General features: G+C 47.2%; 3 protein-coding genes across 6 annotated transcripts in view; 2 read left to right on the top strand and 1 right to left on the bottom strand.

Annotated features, from left to right (window-relative positions):
• SHMT1 (serine hydroxymethyltransferase 1) overlaps positions 1-18,002 on the top strand; it is a 329,147-nt gene that overhangs the window by 177,765 nt on the left and 133,380 nt on the right. The window lies entirely within an intron of this gene.
• The window catches only part of SLC5A10 (solute carrier family 5 member 10), a 102,734-nt gene that overhangs the window by 16,381 nt on the left and 68,351 nt on the right, over positions 1-18,002 (bottom strand). The window contains exons 10-11 of the mRNA XM_083585974.1: positions 6,139-6,246; positions 2,344-2,494 (exon numbers count right to left, since the gene is read on the bottom strand). Coding sequence (XP_083442100.1) covers positions 2,344-2,494; positions 6,139-6,246 — 259 coding nt within the window. The remainder of the gene's footprint in view (positions 1-2,343; positions 2,495-6,138; positions 6,247-18,002) is intronic.
• The window catches only part of FAM83G (family with sequence similarity 83 member G), a 43,776-nt gene continuing 33,656 nt past the window's right edge, over positions 7,883-18,002 (top strand). For 2 of the 4 annotated variants that reach the window (XR_014541494.1, XM_083585639.1), the window contains exon 1: positions 8,041-9,323. Coding sequence is in view for 3 of the 4 variants with exons in the window: in XM_083585639.1 (XP_083441765.1) it covers positions 8,841-9,323 (483 nt within the window). In the remaining variant the exon portion in view is untranslated. Of the gene's footprint in view, positions 7,976-8,040; positions 9,324-18,002 lie in introns of those variants that run through there. The other 2 variants (XM_083585638.1, XM_083585637.1) reach the window with 2 other exon arrangements.

An 18,002-nucleotide genomic window follows, 5' to 3' on the forward strand; every position in this document is an offset into this window, starting at 1 on the left:
AATCAGCCCTGAGTGCTCACTGGAAGGACAGATCCTGAAGCTGAGGCTCCAGTACTTTGGCCACCTCATGAGAAGAGAAGACTCCCTGGAAAAGACCCTGATGTTGGGAAAGATGGAGGGCACAAGGAGAAGCGGATGACAGAGGACGAGATGGTGGGACAGTGTTCTCGAAGCTACCAGCATGAGTTTGACCAAACTGCGGGAGGCAGTGGAAGACAGGAGTGCCTGGCGTGCTCTGGTTCATGGGGTCATGAAGAGTCGGACACGACTAAACGACTAAACAACAACAGCAATGTCCCCTACCTTGGGAGGAAACAGGTACTGTAATCAGGTCTAATATTATCCCCCTGTCTACCTAAGAAGACTGGTGTGAAAAGGGCTTCTCTTGAGTCCCTATATCAATAATCTAGGAACTTTTGCCACTTCGTAACTAAGCCAAGTTTTACTGCCTGTGCATCTTTCTGAAGCACATGAATCTGACCTTGGAAGAGTTTGTAAGTAAACCATTTTTAACTCCCCAAATGCGTGGTGTTTTTTTATGCTAGGGGAATTGGGAAACTTTGAAAAGAAACTTTTTAAGGGGACATTTCAGAACTCACTTTAAAGGGCACCTTTTTAGGTTTTACAGAATGTATTTTCATGCTTAACTCTGCTGCATGTTTTGCGATTTTAAATCTTCACTGGGGTTCTTTCAGCAAAGAGTACTTCCCCCAAATTGAGTTTACGCATATGGAACAGGGCAAGATGATCGTGCCTTTTGCCTCGGGCAGCAAAATGCCTTGAACCAGCCGCACTGACCCACATGGCCAAATATGTCAATAAGGCAGGGTGAGTGAGGAATTCCCTCCAGGCAACCTGCTGCCACTATGAGCAACACAAGGAATGCAGGCTAGCATTTTCGTGAGGGGCAGGGGCAAGTCATTCTGCAGAGCTTTTAGCAACACGGTTAAAGGCACAGCAGAGCTTCATGAGGACAAGGGAGACTGTGTTGAAGGTCAAGCAGGAGACACAGCAACTTTTATAGGGCATTCCTTGGGCTGTTCAGAAATGCAACCCAATAAATTGGCGGATCACTCGGTTAATTAATGATCTGGATCACCCATATGAAATTCAAGTTGCTGGCCATCAGTCCTCTCTCGGCTACACAAACATGCTCATTAATTGAAATGTGGAGCCGATTGCAAGCAGGATTTCTGCATCATTAGGTCTGTTGTGCAGGCAGATAAACCGAGTTGCTGGTGACGGCGGGAAATGATTCAGAAAGCAGGACTACGGAGGCATAAACAGGGGAAGTTAATCTCCATGCCTGGCTGGTGCAAGGAAAAGATCCGACAGGGTGTCCATCATCATCATCATCATCATTATTATTATTATTATTATTATTATTATTATTATTATGAAACAGCAGCACACGGTGAGCCTTTGACCCTCCAGATGTGGCTGAACTACAACCCCCATTTATCCCTGCTCATTGGCCATACTGGCTGAGGATCATGGGAGTTGTAGTCCAGCAACTTACAGCTAGCCGGCAGCACCTTCACTATGGGTTTATAAAATGCATTTTTTTAAAAAGCCTTTTGAAAGACAGTCAGCATTTTAGTGTTCACGTCTCATTTTTGCAAGCAAATCCTCTTAATATGATGCATTTTTGCATGTCCTTTGCAAAAAAAATAACGTGCATTTTTATGGATGCTTTCACCTAATGCAGGGTGGTTGAACCCTTTTTTAGCAGCCCTTGGCAACTTTCAAGAAAAAAACATTTTAAAGCCTTAATTTTTTATTTTGTGTGTGTCATGTGTTGTTAACGAAAGCACATGCATCTGTTTGTCTATTAGATTCGTTTAACAATCAAAGCTATTAACTGTGTATTTAATTATATATATTTAATCAAATATATAATTTGTGTGCATTAAATAACGATAAATAGATTACGAACACTTTAATTTAAGACACGGAAATTGAATTCGGCGTGTGGCCCACAGGTTCCCTGTCAAGGTACTCTTGCAGCCCACTTGGTGTTGGACCACTCTAATCCATGCAGTTTGCACATCATTTTGAAAAGTGTGAAATAGGGAGCCCCTTGATCGAATTCAGCTTGAACCGAATTTCTCTCCCGTTCACCCCCACCCGCTAGTCATGGCGCGTAGCATCCAGGGGCAACAAAGGTTCCTGAGCCAGGAAAATCCCACAAGTTCTTTTAAAGATGGCCAAGTAATAGATCCTAAAATAATGAATCAAATAACTAGCCGCCAACACTGCCCTTTCACAACACGTGAAAACTGCCTTTGCATTGTCTAACGGTAGAGCCGGCCCCAGGGATACTGCCCTGCCCCATGCTGGTACCTTCCAACCAGAAGCAGCTCTTTCTCGCTGGGCTCCTTCCGCACCTTCTGCCAGATGTCCATGGTGAAGAGGGTGCTGCTGCTGTTGAAGATGGAGGTCAGGGATGACATCAGAGCAGCCATCATGACAGCGATCATTAACCCTCGCAGACCTGGAGGTAGGAACCAGAAAAGCCAATGGCTTTTAATGTTTAATAGACTATTGTATTTTAATATTTTGTTGGAAGCCGCCCAGAGTGGCTGGGGAAACCCAGCCAGATTGGCAGGGTATAAATAATAAGTTGTTGTTGTTGTTGTTATATAGCAAGGCTTCCTCGTCTTGCCTCTCACTGCGCCTCCCTCTTCATTTCTCTGTGTGTTCTGGGAAATCAGTGGGGAGAGGAGCAGGAGGGGGAGACCCCCTGGATTCTTCAGCAGCCAGCCTCATCTGTGTCTCCTGGCCTCCCGCCTCTGAGTCTGGACTGCTTCCCCCCCCCCCCGGCCCCACTCTAGCAGCGCCAACTGTGTCCTGAGCACACCCCAGTTCAAGGAGGACAAACAGCCGGCCAGTAGTTTAATTCTTTATTGACAAAGCACATGCTTATAGTAGTAAGTTCTGACAACCAACTAGCTGGCATCTCCTCCCCGGGATTGTACTCTGAGCTGGACTGTTGGATCAACAGCATGGCTCTGCCTCTACCCAGCAGTGAGTAACACCGTACAAATTGGAGTTAACTCCTTATGCTACAACAGCAGCAAGAATACTCATCGCAAAGTATTGGAAGACACAAGGTCTACCCACCTTGGAAGAATGGCAGATGAAAGTGATAGACTATATGGGACTGGCAGAAATGACCGGCAGAATCCGAGACCAGGGAAAAGAGACGGTGGAAGAAGATTGGAAGAAATTTAAGGACTATCTTAAGAAACATTGCAAAATTATTGAAGGCTAGAACGATGCTGATTTAGAAATTAAGGAGTTAAAAGCTGTAATGATTATGTGATTAAGAAAAGAAAGGTTAAAAAGTACATAGAAATTGGGGAAAGGATTTGCTGAATTGACTTAATTAGAGAATGGAATACAGAAAGGGGAGGTATGAGGAGGTCGGGAAAGTAAGTTTTATGAATATAAGGGAAGGAAGCTATACCTGTTTTGTATGTGTGTTTTTTCTTATTTGGATTGTATGCATTTTTATTGTTTTTGTTTTTATTGTTCTGTTTATTCTGTTTTATATAAATTCCTAAACTTTAATAAATATATTATAAAAAAAAAACAAATTGGAGTTAACTCTTTATTAGCAAAAATATGATTGGCGCAGGAGTGTCAGGCCTAAAGAGCGCAGCAACTCATCTCTAGCAGGTCCTGCCCCCGTGAAGCAGTTGCTGAGACTGAAGGTCCCTGCCTCCCCACAACTGCTGGTCCCCTCCAGCATCCATCCTTCAACTTGCTGGGGAGGGAACCAGGGGAGAACCTTAGAGAGTGGTGGGAAGGACCTTCAGTCCTCGCAACAGCTTCATTGGGGAACGACCCACGGGAAAGATTTGCCGTGACCACTCGGACTGAGCTTCCCCCCCCCTTTGAATAAAGAGTTAACTTTACTGACATTTGGTGCTTTATTGTTTCATTGCTGACCAATACCTGACTCCAGCTCCTGACGCTACCCTTCTACCCTCCACTGTCAGAGGCAAGATTCTGAATTCTGGTTGCTGGAAACAACAAGAAGGGGAGAGCGTCATTGCTGCATCCCGTCAGCATCTGGTGGGCTGCTGTGAGAACAAGGTGCTGGATTTGATGGGCCACTGGCTTCACCCAGAATAATAATAATAATAATAATAATAATAATAATAATAATAATAATTATTATTATTATTATTATTATTATTATTATTATTATTATTAATTATTTATACCCCACCCATCTGGCTAGGTTTCCCCAGCCACTCGGGGCAGCTTCCACCGAATATTAAAAACAATACAGCATCAGACATTAAAAACTTCCCTAAACAAGGAAGTTGTCTTTTAAAAGTAAAATTAGTTGTTTATTGCCTTATAAGCTCTCCTTATACAAGAGTCTTCAAGTTGAGGAGCAGGATTTAGCAGGCCTCGTTCAAAGCATCTTGCCTCCTCCCTGAGGTCACTTTTCTAGGGCACCCTGAGGCTTATCTGAATGTGATCAGGGATTCCTCAGCAAATGGCAGACAAACGTCTCTGAAAGACAGCTCCCCCCACCCAAAGAATATGTCGCTTTCCCCTGTAACACACCTTCTGCAAGAGGGACTGTTTGGTACAATCTCAAAACACGTTCTTAGTTCATGCAGGGCAACAATATGACCCCACAGGACTGGCCCACATGCGTTCCTCCGGAAACTCCCGGAATCGTCCCCCAATCAGGGGTATCCCAGTAGATGTGGAAGGCAGAAAATTTGAAAATCCTTGCGCAAGACCCAGCCTCTGAAGCTGAACCTTTTGTAGAACCATAGAATTGTAGAGATGGAAGGGACCCGAGGGTCATCTAGTCCAACCCCCTGCAATGCAAGAATCTCGTCACACGGTCCCCCATCCAATTAGAAAACATACCAGACCCTGCTTAGTTCTGCAAATGCGCTAACGGTTTTATCAGCAATGGAAAAAAGTACGGTGGGGAAACTGTGGACCTCCAGTATTGCTGGACGTCAGCTCCCACTATCGCTGACCATTGCCCTTGATGGCCGGGGCTGAGGGGCTGCTGTCCTGGATAATATGAAGTCCTGGCTACTCCCCCCCCCAGCCTCACCCCCACGGGGTTCTGAATTTCCTCGATTTCAAAGCAGACGTGGGTGACACTGTGGGTTAAACCACAGAGCCTAGGACTTGCTGATCAGAAGGTCGGCAGCTTGAATCCCTGTGACGGGGTGAGCTCCCCTTGCTCAGTCCCTGCTCCTGCCAACCTAACAGTTTGAAAGCACGTCAAGTGCAAGTAGATAAATAGGTACCGCTCCGGCGGGAAGGTAAACGGTGTTTCTGTGCGCTGCTCTGGTTCTCCAGAAGCAGCTTAGTCATGCTGGCCACATGACCAGAAAGCTGTACGCCGGCTCCCTCAGCCAATAAAGCGAGATGAGTGTCGCAACCCCAGAGACGTCCACGACTGGACCTAATGGTCAGGGGTCCCTTTACCTTTACCTAAGCCTCAAAAGGCACAGCCATTCCCCTTTAAGAACAAATATCGGGGGGGGGGGGCAAAGAACACAGCAGTGCCCATAATCACATTTGTACCAAGAGACACCTGTGCTAATTCTCCCATTAGTAATGGTTTGTGGTTCCTTGTTCAGATGGCAGGGTGGAATTCTTGGGAAATGCCAAGATAAATCCAAGCTGGTTTTGTTTTCTTTCCGGCACTCTAAAACAGACTTTGCCAACATGGGTGCCTTAGATAAACTAGTTGCTAATCTCCCTTTCCTGAGGAGTGAGTGGTCGCAGACCAGATCCAGGCGCTTTTGGAAGAAATTGATTTAATCCATTTCCGTCGGAGTTTCGGCCTGGTTTTGGCACAGAAACCGCTTTGGTCGCCCTGTACAATGACCTCTGTCGAGAGAGACAGACAAGGGAAACACGTCCCTGTTAATTCTCCTCGACCTCTCAGCAGCTTTCGATACCATCAACCATGGTATCCTTCTGGAGCAGCTATCTGAAACAGCCACGTGGGCACCAGGTTGCCGAAGGCTGCCCTAAATGAATGTAAGCGGAAAGAGGAAGCGGTTGCCTGTTAGGGAGTAAGGCGGGACTAGAGCAACACCCAACCGGCCAATAGGAAGGCAGCACTGCCTCGGCTTCTCTTACCACTGGGCATGAGCTCAATCACCAGTTTGGGGTAAGCGATGTTGGAGCAGCCCACCTCGGACCCACACACTCGGGAACATTCTTCGGGGTCGACGCAGCCAACAGCATCTGAAACAGACACAAAGAGTGAGTGGTTGGGGAGCAACCATTGACTTTCTGGGTGCCTGTGTTTGTTTGTTTGTTTGTTTGTTTGTTTGCTTGCTTGCTTGCTTGTGAAATAAAAAAAATTAAAGTCTTATATATATAATAAATGTTCATAAATGTAACAGGCAAACACGTACATAAATATATAAACCACATGTCTGAAGCAGCACAGGAAAACAGCCCTGAAACCATTTTGACTCTCAAACTGACCAAATGTTTTCTCTGCAAGTTTGAAAGAAATGTAAAAGCCTCCTCATTGTCCTTTCCTTCACAAATCCTGTCTTAAGGGTATGTCTGTGTATGAATAGGGTGAGTTTGTGACCTGGCTCAGGAACTAAGTATTTATCATTACAAAAGACTGGCTAGGCTCCCCAGGGTATCCAATCAAGTAACCATTAACAGGTAACTTGCCAGACAGGAGATAAACAACGCACTCAGATTTCTGTTGTAGACTGCCTCTTCTGTGATGTAGGTATGGTGTATCTGGAAGGTGTTCTTGGACTCCAGGGCAGGCAATTTAAAATGTCTATATAAGGGCGGGCACACCTTTGTTCGGGGTTCTCCTCCTTTCCTGGGTGTGAGGGGAGCACCCTGTTGCAACAGTTCAATAAAGATCAGGCTTACTAGCTGCTTTGCTTCTCAATATTCTCTGGTTGGCCTCTGTTATTTCCTCCGACCGATGGAGAACCTGCACAGGACTCTATAAGGGATCTTGTGTCCCCCATAAGGGAATAAGGGCAGATTTTAGTTTATTACACTTGCTTGCTTGCTTGTGATGCATTTTGTGTTCTCTCGGTGCCAGATTTACGTATAAAAATGAGGAACGTGAGAGAAGCCAAAAATTCAGCTGTCCTTCGAGCTGGGCTGGGTGGGCAGAGAGGTTTAAAGCCTCTGGTTGACTCTGGCGCCACCTACTGATCCGCCCTACCAGCACCAATGGGCACCAGCCACCACTGATGGTGATGATATTAACAATGACTGTGATATAAATAAATAAATAAATGGCCTTCATGTCAACCCAGAGCTTCACAAGATTCTGGAAAGCTCACGAGTACCCACACAAGCAGAGGGCTTCTTTGCTCTTTCCAACTCCAAGGAAGTTTCGCACACGGGTGCGCAAAGTGGAACCTCCATATTCAGAGGCACTGTATCGCTGAGTCCCAGTTGCTAGACACAAGCTGTTGCCTTCCAGCCCTGCTTAAGCATCTGACTGGCCACAGGTGCTTTCCAAGACTGACCTTTGACCCGAGCCAGAAGACAAAAGGTACTGCGGCAAGAGAAAGAAGGAAACCAGGCCCTGGATTCCCAGCTGATGATGCCGAGAAGCTGCCCTCCGAAACCTACTCGCGAGGAGAGTGAGCCCTAAAGCACACAGTGTGGGGTTTCCTTCCAAGATACAAGTGGGATAGAATCAAACAAGCTCCACCAGCTCTGCTCCGCTGGGAAGGCAAATACAGGAGCTGGAGGCATTTTTTTGAAGGAAAAAAAACACACACCGCAAACAAAACATCAAACTTAAAGCTCAGCCAGGCCAGGACTTCCCTCTCTCCCTCCTTCCCTCCCTCAGCCTGATAAGGAAATCTAGGGACACCGGCTTCTCCCAGGTGAGTCAATTTCCGGCCTTCCACGCATGCAATGGATCCGGGCAGAAGCAGCACGCATTTGCGATGCAGCTGAAGGAGTTAATGGACAGGTAGGAACAGGGACTCTCCGAAGGCGGGGAGACATGTGACGGCAGGTGGTGCAGGGAGGAGCAAATTACTCAAGCTGTTGCTTTTCTCTCTTTTTCTCTCTCCTCTGCTCTGCTCACACTCTCCAGGTTTCCATTTCTGGCTGAGACCTGCTGAGCTGCCAGGCTGCCGACCAGCAAAAAATAAATAAATACACCCTCGAACGAAACCTACTCTCCCCTTCCACCTGAGAGAGTAATCTACGAGCTGGAAAGAATGATAAACTACCCCTTCTGAATCCTGTCCGGCGAAAAGGAAAAATTCCTGGTTCCAACTCCTGCTATTTGTTTGATTCTGGGGAGCGTCTCGCTTGCTCCTATTTATTTTCTTATGGAAATTTGGAAGGTCAAGGGCAGAGGTGAAGGAAGCCGGCTATCCAAAGACTAGAGGGAAAGCATCAGCCAAGCCGGGATTTCAAAGCCGCCAGAATATTTAAGCATTTCCCGGTTGCTTGAATGCCACTGTCCGCTGCTCCCCGCCTGTTTCTGAAAGTTTGGGGAAGGAAAGAAACTTGAGCAAACTTTCTTCATCCTATCCAGGAATATATATATTTTTTAACTCCACTGAGATGAGCTGATGGGTAAGCTGGGAAACTGAATGCCAGTGTTTAAAGACAGTTAAGGCGAAAGGACTCTTGGGCGGTTGTTGTTTCTTTAAGCCGCAAAGGGAAACTGTTCACGAGGAATTGAGAAGAAGCTAGGAGGGGCCTTATTTGCTGCTAGTTTTTCCTTAAACTCAGGGATACACCTCACTAAATTATTTCATTAAATTATCCAACTTTTTTATTTATTTTGGGCGGACGTTCCCCTCCTCCTCGGACCAGGGATCATGGCTTTCTCTCAGGTCCAGTGCCTCGATGACAGTCATGTCAACTGGCGCTCCAGCGAATCCAAGCCGGAGTTCTTCTACAGCGAAGAGCAGAGGCTGGCGCTGGAGGCACTGGCGTCGAAAGGTCCAGATGCCTTCTATGAGGTCCTCAAGAAGGAGAACATCAGGGACTTCCTTTCGGAGCTGGAGCTCAAGAAGATTTTGGATACGCTGGAGACCTACGACCCCGGCTCGGAGTTCATCCCCCGAGGGGATGATGGTGGGGTCGACCTCAGCAGTCAGAACGGCGAGCAGGACCAAGTGCCTTCTTTGGAATACTGGCCGCAGAGATCCGACCGGTCCATTCCACAGCTGGACCTCGGGTGGCCGGAGACCATCGCTTACCGTGGGGTGACCAGAGCTACTGTCTACATGCAGCCGCCTATTGACTGCCAGCCTCACATCAAGGAAGTCGTCCGCAAGATGATCTTCCAGGCTCAGAAGGTGAGAGTTGCCCTCTGGGTGCTGTGTTTGGGGCTGGGTGGTTAGAGAGCTCCCCTCTTGCCCAACCGAAACATCCCTTTTGTCTCCTCCAGAGGTTTGCCTAGAGGATGATGCACAGGCAAGTCTGGTCTGTTCCAGAATGAGCTCATCCTGTCTTTACTTATCGCCGGTGTTGGTGGCAGATAAGGTCTGCGGCACTGATCCAATCTCCCAGTGGAATGAGAGGGGGAGCAAGTCAGTTTGGGCAGTCGCTGCTGGTTCAAAGTGACGGGGAAATGGGGACAAAGCTCATCAGGAGCTCACTATGCCAGGGGTCTCCCCCCCCCCCCCCGCACATTGGTCACTGAGGCCACTGAAAGCCGTAGGCTCTTAATCTCAGGGCCGTGGGTTTGAACCCCGCATTGGGCAAAAGATTCCTACACCCTTGTGGTCCCATCCAACTGTACAGTTTTATGATTCTATGAAATGGAGTGGAGAGGTGGAATGGATGGCAGAGAGAAGACTCAGTCTTGCTTCTGGTACTTTGACCATCTGATGAGCTCCCCAGAAAGTCATTTATGTAGCCTTTACCATTCTGCTCAGCACTCAGCACTCTGGGGTACAAACCTATCAGGAAAAGGGCAGCTTCTGATCTGTAAATGTGGCTCCCCAACTGCAGATACACGTGGTTATTCGGTGGTGAAAGGCACTCTGTATGTCAAGCACGTGCAAAGTCCAGCCCGGGGGCTTTGGGGTGAAATTGGGGGGGAAAGCTTAACAACTTCTATCCTAAAAAAAGGTCAACAACTTTGGTCAGCCCTCACACATGTCCCTCTTTGAAAAAAGTTTGGACACCCCGGCTGTATGTGCCCAGTGGCACTCTTTTCATCACTAGTACAGTGGTACCTCGGGTTACAGACGCTTCAGGTTACAGACGCTTCAGGTTACAGACTCTGCTAACCCAGAAATACCTCGGGTTAAGAACTTTGCTTCAGGATGAGAACAGAAATCGTGCAGCGGCAGCGCAGCGGCAGCAGGAGGCCTCATTAGCTAAAGTGGTACCTCAGGTTAAGAATGGACCTACAGAACGAATTAAGTTCTTAACCAGAGGTACCACTGTACTCTCTTCACACAGTCCTAGCCAGAACCCCAGCCACAGTTCCAAGCTCAAACGATGGTTGAAATCAAACCGTCCTTTCCTTCCTTCCTTGTGGAAAGGTCACGGGACAAGGTTAGAACACAGAACAGAAGCAGCCCAATTTGTTGCAATTAGAAAACCTGGCGTGTTAAACCTGGAAGAGAAGGAAGGGCAGCCTTTCATCCCAGGCCTTTTCTGCATCAGTGTGCAGCCGAAGAGCGCCAGTGTGGCTCAGTGTCCTGGGGCAGCTTGCATCTCAGTTTCCCCATCTGTAAAATGGGAGTAACAGTGACCTACTTCTCAGGCTGCTGCAAGCACAGGCAAGATGAACGGCTGCTCATGTAAGATCCGACATAAACCGCAAACAATTTCAATCCACGCTGCAACCCACAGAAAACAGTCTCGTCATGCCTAAGCTTTATTTGATATCATACTCCCAAAGCTCCTCCTGTTTTCGCTTGATCAGTTTCAGCTTGGATAGTAACACTGGGGGGAGGCAGAATAACCTCAGTGCCTGAAATCCATCTTCAAACTTTAAGGGAAGGCTGGCTCTCAGTAACCTAGCCAAATCTAGCTGGAATAAAACTATATTTCCATTGCAACAGGGGTAATAAGCCTGGTGCCTTCCATAGGTTAAGAGCATTAGAGGAGCCTGCTGGATCAAGCTCACTGGCCCATCTAGTCCAGCATCCTGTTCTCACAGTGGCCAACCAGATGCCCATGGGGAAACCCACAAGTGGGACCCGAGTGTAAAAGCATCATTCTCCTCTCCCGTGGTTTCCAGCAACCACAGTTCAAAAGCATTACTGCCCCCAACCATGGAGGCAGATATTGTTGGACTCCACCTCTCACCATCCCCTTCCCATTGGACAGGCTGGCTAGGGCTAATGGGAGTCAGGAGTGCATTGCAGAGGGTTGGACTAGATGACCCTCAGGAGTCCCTTTTCCAGCTCTACAGTTCTATGATTCTAACCTCTAGACAGCGCCACCACTGGCTGCTACTCCAGCGGCATTTTGTAAAGGGATGGGGCAGCGAGGATAACTGTTAGAAAACCAAGATGGGTGGTTAAGGGTGTCTTAACTCATGGCAGAGAAGGCTGGTTCAGGGCTTAGCCACATTTAAATTTCATCTGCTCATTCCAGGCACAATCTGCACTCCAAAGCTCCGTCTATGAGCGTTCTTTCTTTTTTCCCCTCCAGAGATTTCCCCATGAAAACCCAGTCTTTAAAGCTCCATCGGAGCAAATGGCTATCTGTGGGAAACCCCATTTGACCTTTGTTCTGAATGAGCACTAAGGAATGAGATTCCACGGGGCAAAAATAAAACCAAACACTCAGACACAGAGCTTTCAAGGGCAGACCTATGCTTAGGCAAAATGTAAGGGTGAAGAAGCCCTCTCACATGTATATCCCTCACTTGGTGACTCTAGCGTCAAGGAGCTGCTTGCGCATGAAAATGAAGCATCCCGAGTCACCTCACATATTCTGCTTTGGCACAACGGTCACTTCACACATTCAGCTGCCAGTCATCTGGTGCTGATGAGAAATTAAATTATAGAGCCCTGGTTTATTTTCCACAGAAACATCATGCATATTATTACTGTGCTTTGCTTGTTAGAATACATACCAAGGGACGGGTGTCATGTGGCCCTCCAGATGTAGCTTGACTGTCTCCTCTGGTGCCTGAGCACTAGACACTCTGGCTGGCGGCAATAGGAATTGGGAGTCCCACAGCAACTAGAGGGCCACAGGTTCCCCATCCCTGATATAGACCCTAATAGAATATAACCACAAGGGATAGCTTGGTCTGTAAGTATTTGCTGACACACTATCCATGTTCAGGGGCAGCATATCTCAGAGCAACAGATGCTGCAAACAGCTAGCATGTGATGACCTTTTGACCAAGGGGACTCTGGCCCATGAAAGAATATTCCACAATTAATTCACTGGTCTTTAAAGGTGCTAGCAAGGGACACGGGTGGCGCTGTGGGTTAAACCACAGAGCCTAGGGCTTGCCGATCAGAAGGTTGGAGGTTCGAATCTCCGCAACGGGGTGAGCTCCCGTTGTTCGGTCCCTGCTCCTGCCAACCTAGCAGTTCGAAAGCATGTTAAAGTGCAAGTAGGTAAATAGTGGGAAGGTAAACGGCATTTCCATGCGCTGCTCTGGTTCGCCAGAAGCGGCTTAGTCATGCTGGCCACATGACCCGGAAGCTGTACGCCGGCTCCCTCGGCCAGTAAAGCGAGATGAGCGCCGCAACCCCAGAGTCTGCCACGACTGGACCTAATGGTCAGGGGTCCCTTTACCTTTACCTGAAGGTGCTATCAAGACTCTCCCTTGCAATTTGACACTCTCAGTTACATTTGCTTTGGAAACTGAAGGTGGGAATAGATGGGTCCTTGCTCCCATCCAGCAAGGAGTTCCTAGCAAGCTTGTGCTAAGAATTAAAGCTATGCTGCATCAAATAATAAGATAATGAGCGCTAGGCACAGTCAACCCATGATCAAATCTGTGGTCACAGAAAGGCACTTTGAAGTCCTCCTTCGATTGCACCATCAAAGGGATGGGTGGCTCCATAATTTGCTCAGTTAAAAAGGGGAGAGTCAGAGCCAATAATACTCCATGAAAGGACCAGGCTGACTCCGCTAAGGGCTGGCTGGACAAACTAGACCAGGGCTAGCAGGATACCAAGCTGGCCCCCAAAGGTTCCACTCCTATCTTAGGTCACCACCATCTCACCTAGTGTGCAGAAGCGACTCCGCTTTGCTTGCAAGCCAGCCCTCCTCAACCTGGTGCCCTCCAGATGTTGTTGGACCTGGGAATGTTGGAAGAATTCCATCTGAAATAGGAGTGGAAATTGCTGGTGCTCGGAATGGAAACCAACCCAGCAGATACGTTTGGCGTTTGCAGCTGCCGATGTTGTTTTCAGCCTGCAAATAATATGCAATTGATGGCTTTTCCCAGCACCAGCACCTATTTGCGCGGTGTTTCCTTTGCACTGAAATGGATGGTGCACAGTAACGTCATGATAACGTAGTTCCTTGTGTAAAATTCCACCACAGCAGGCCACAAGATGAGTAGCGCAGTTTTGATCGGAAGCCAAACTGCAGCAGAAGAGAAACAGCGCTACATGTGACAAACCTGGGTTGGAGCAGAAATCAGTGCTTTCTTACACACACACACACACACACACACACACACACCCGTTGAACTCCAATTCCCATCAGTCCCAACCCTCGGCTGTTCTAGCTGGGGCTGATGGGAGTTGTGGTCCAAGCTATCCAGAGGGCACCAGGTTAGGGAGGCTGGTTTAAGCTCCAGGAAGCCTTTCTGAAGAGATTCATTGGGAAGCAAATGCCAGAAAGCAGGCGTCAATGAGAGTGGGGAAAATAACTCTTACGGTCACCAGGTAGGAAAGATATTGTGGCTCTGATGTAGGACATGTTTTACTTAAGGCCTCTCTGCCCAAACATTTCTTTAACGAGATCAAAAAAAGAAAAATAGAGGAGGATCTGACTCCTCCTAGGGTAACTTGTTCTGGAGCTGGGAATAATTTTGGGGGGATTTAGTATCTTCCCGAATGTCCAATGAGCTCCCAGCTTCAACTCGCTTTGTGTTTCCCTGTTGGCTGAAAACGGACACGCAGAAGGATGCTTGTTCCCTTTCTGCAACATTCATAACACCTGAAGTGTCCGCTTTAGAGGCTTCGCTGCGACCCAGCGGTGGTGTGTCAGGTGGACAAAGCGTCCTCTGGAGATGCAGCGACATGGGTGGCCATGCATGTGTGGCTGAATGGCTTACAAAGCATGACTGTGGAACAGTCACACCATCCCTAATCCATACTGTCATTCGCTAGCTTGGAACATTCATCAGATGCAGTCAGGCTGGTCACCATTAGTCACCATGGCTATATGGAAGCTCCGGGTTCAGAGGAAGTCCACCTCTGGGCTGTTGGAAGGAGGAGACTTCATGCCCCGCTTCAGGGCTTACCAAGCTGGCTAGTGCAAGTCTTGTGTGGCACCTTGAGGGCCAACAAATTTTTTAGGAGCACAGGAAGTTGTCCAGCTAGCTCAGTATTGTCCACACTGTCTGGCAGAGACTATCCTGGGTTTCCATCCTACCCAGAGATGCTGGGGACTGAAACCAGGACCTCCTACATGCAAAGCAGATGTTCTACCATTGAGCTACAGCCCTTGCTTATGACACAAGCTTTTGTGGACTGTCCACATTCTCCGTGGCGAATGTGCACAATGGCTGGTCATTATGCATATTGAGTTCCACACCACTCATAACGTGTATTTCAAATTTAATGGTTACTGGGTGATGTGGAGGAACCCCAGTGCTTCTGATAACTGGATTTATCCTTCTGAGATCCACCTCCAGCTGGCTTGACATCTTCCTGTCCTCTCTTAGCCGTGAGTGTTTGCTGTTGCCCCCACTTCGTGCATTTCCCCATCTCTCAAGACTGGCAATCACCTTGACGGCTAAGTCAGAGCCATTTCTCCATCAGCAAGCACGTTCAAGGCCTTCTTCCACGTAGCAGAGGTGGGAAACTGTGAATGGCAGATCAGGAGCATTATCTGAAGAGGTGTTTGGGAAACGTAACCCATTTTGAGTATGCACCAGAGGCTACAGACAAGAATTGCCTGGGCTCATTCCATGTGTTCCTTCACAGCAGCCAAGCCATATTCCAATGAGGTTCACAGTACATCTACACAAGTTTATTTTTGCAGGGTATTTTCATATATCTGTATTTCATTACATACCCCTAGTGACTCCTTCAGGACCGTTGAAGAGAGTTCCCCAATCTTGCTCTTAGCCAGTTTGCAGACTTCTTTCTTTCTTTCTTTCTTTCTTTCTTTCTTTCTTTCTTTCTTTCTTTCTTTCTTTCTTTTTTTCTTTTTATTATTAACTAATCTCTGTATGCATGCAACAGCCTAAACGGCCCATGTCTCAAGATGAGCAATGGGAGGATCTGCCCATTGCTGTTCCCTTGGTTTCTCAGTTTCCTAATCTTCGGTTCAGCTCTTCACCTTTCTGCAGCAATCTTTGATTTCCCCCCACCCCCACCCCCCCAAAATCTCCATCGGTTAATTTTTCAGCATTTTTGGTGCAAATTTCTCCAATTTTTGTGCACAGTTTTGACTAAGGCACAAGTTTCTCAAAGCGATTTCTCCTCATATGTATGTTGTTTTCATGATGAGGTTCATTTTCATGGACTCTCTCACCTAGTATAAGTGCTTTGGTAAGCACTGTGTGCTTGGAGAAAATGCACTGCAAAATTCGTAGAGGTTTGAATTAAGAAGAACGGCTGTGTTTCAGTCCGCACATTGTTTCAGAAAGTGCACATTTGATAGAGTCGGCCTTAAATGTGAACTGAATATAATTTCCCCTCCCCTCCCTACTTCCATCTCTTAATTTCTGTCGTAATGTGGTTTATCTACAACTCTTGTTTCAAAACGTAGCTGGAAATGACCACAGGAAATCACTTGTGGGACGCTTGAGTCCCACAATGTGAAATTCACGATGGGCTCCAAGAGGGCCGGATTTAGGTTTGATGAGGCCCTAAGCTACTGAGGGTAGTGGGGCCCTTTATATGCCCAGCTGTCCTTTGTCAGGGACGCGGGTGGCGTTGTGGTCTAAACCTAGGGCTTGCCGATCGGAAGGTTGGCGGTTCGAATCCCCGCGACGGACGGGGTGAGCTCCCGTTGCTCGGTCCCAGCTCCTGCCAACCTAGCAGTTCGAAAGCACATCAGAGTGCAAGTAGATAAATAGGTACCGCTCCGGCGGGAAGGTAAACAGCATTTCCATGCGCTGCTCTGGTTCGCCAGAAGCGGCTTAGTCATGCTGGCCACATGACCCGGAAAAACTGTCTGTGGACAAATGCCGGCTCCCTTAGCCAGTAAAGCAAGATGAGCACCGCAACCCCAGAGTCGTCCGCTACTGGACCTAACTGTCAGGGGTCCTTTGTCAACAACAAATTGTCACTGTTTTTTTGTATTGAATATATGCTATATGGTAATTTATGGACCTAATAGGTATCTAAAGCTATTTGCATATGCAGAGTGCAGGCACCCTATATATAGAAATGAGCAAACCAGTGATATTTTAGGGAGCAGGCTAGCGGGCAAGGCCCATTACTTACATCATAGGAGCCTACACAACACAAAACACTGTTGCTGTATGTAGGTTTTATTTTATTTGCTTTTTATCTTATATTTTGGAAATGTACATCCAGGGTTTTTTTCCTTTAATTTTTTTTTGGGGGGGGGCCAAGAGAGTGGGGCCCTAAGCTGTAGCTTGTTTAGCTTATACGTAAATCTGGCACTGGGCTCCAAGCCTGTTACCTCACATTCTGTGAAAGCAGCACATTCCCCTCACACTGATTCAACCTGGCCTTTGTGGGAATGGACCTTGGTCAGAGCAGGGATCGAGGGAGGATCACGCTGAGCTGAACGCACGGTGTAGAAGGACAATAAAGCAGAGCAGAGCAGCAAACACAAGGGCAAAGTTCTTTGGAGATACCTTCCCTCGGCGTAATCACCTCTCACATCTGCCCAGATGACATAAGGCCTCTGTGGCACAAACAATTGTGGTGGGGAGAAAGACTCAACGGAATTGTATTTGATTGTGCGAGAGAAGCTTCTAGATGGAACTCTGGGTGACAACAGATCTGCACAAGCTCTGTTGGGTGTCAGCCATGTCATAAGGTCCCAGAAACGAGAAGTAATCGACTAGAAATATTATCTTGTGGAAATCAAAAAGCTTAAGGAAAAGTTTTTTTTTCAAAGCTACAAACCTTGTTTCACTGAACTATTCAGTTTCCTCAGAAGGAAATTGAAAAATCATAAACTTTAAATGACCAAAATTCAAACAAGGGTAGAACCCCAACAATTCTGACGTATTATAATCCTAGCCCGACCTAGGTAAAGCAAACAAGCAAAGCACAGTAATAAAGGATTGAAGACTCAAAAGTACGATTTCTAATACTGAATTTACAAAAAAGGTTTGAAAATCTAAATAGCAAGTTTTAAACAAACCCAAACTTGAAGATGGCAAAGCACAATGATAAGGGATTGAAGACTCAACTGTGAAAATTCTAGTGCTACTTTTACGAAAAGGTATGAAAACCTAAATGGCACAAATTCAAAGAAAGGAATACAAGATAAAGCTGTTTTAGATTTTGAACAAATTCAAGAACAGGGCTGAAATGCTCCCATGGTCTAGATGTTACTGCTGATGTTAAAGACTGATCACAGCTACTGACTTGAAATCGGCCGTCCCAGTTTTTTAGGCTTGGCCCCACCCCACCCCCCTCACACCGCTGCCCCAGCAGCAGATCCTGCCTCTCTGCCCCTCACAACATGGCTGTCAGTTCTGAGCTTGGCGGCGCGTTTTGATTATGTCACTTGCCAGGGTACCGCCAGGAACTGGAGGCAGAGACAGAGAGGCTTAAAAGAGCCACAGTGCAAACTGGAGCTGATAGTGGCAAGTCTTGAGCAGCTGGAGTCTACCAAGCCGCAGATGCTGAATTGGGCCACAGATCCAATTTGGATTGTGATGC

Source organism: Podarcis filfolensis (genome assembly GCF_964270895.1).
Source record: "Podarcis filfolensis genome assembly, chromosome: 14".
NCBI lineage: Eukaryota > Metazoa > Chordata > Lepidosauria > Squamata > Lacertidae > Podarcis > Podarcis filfolensis.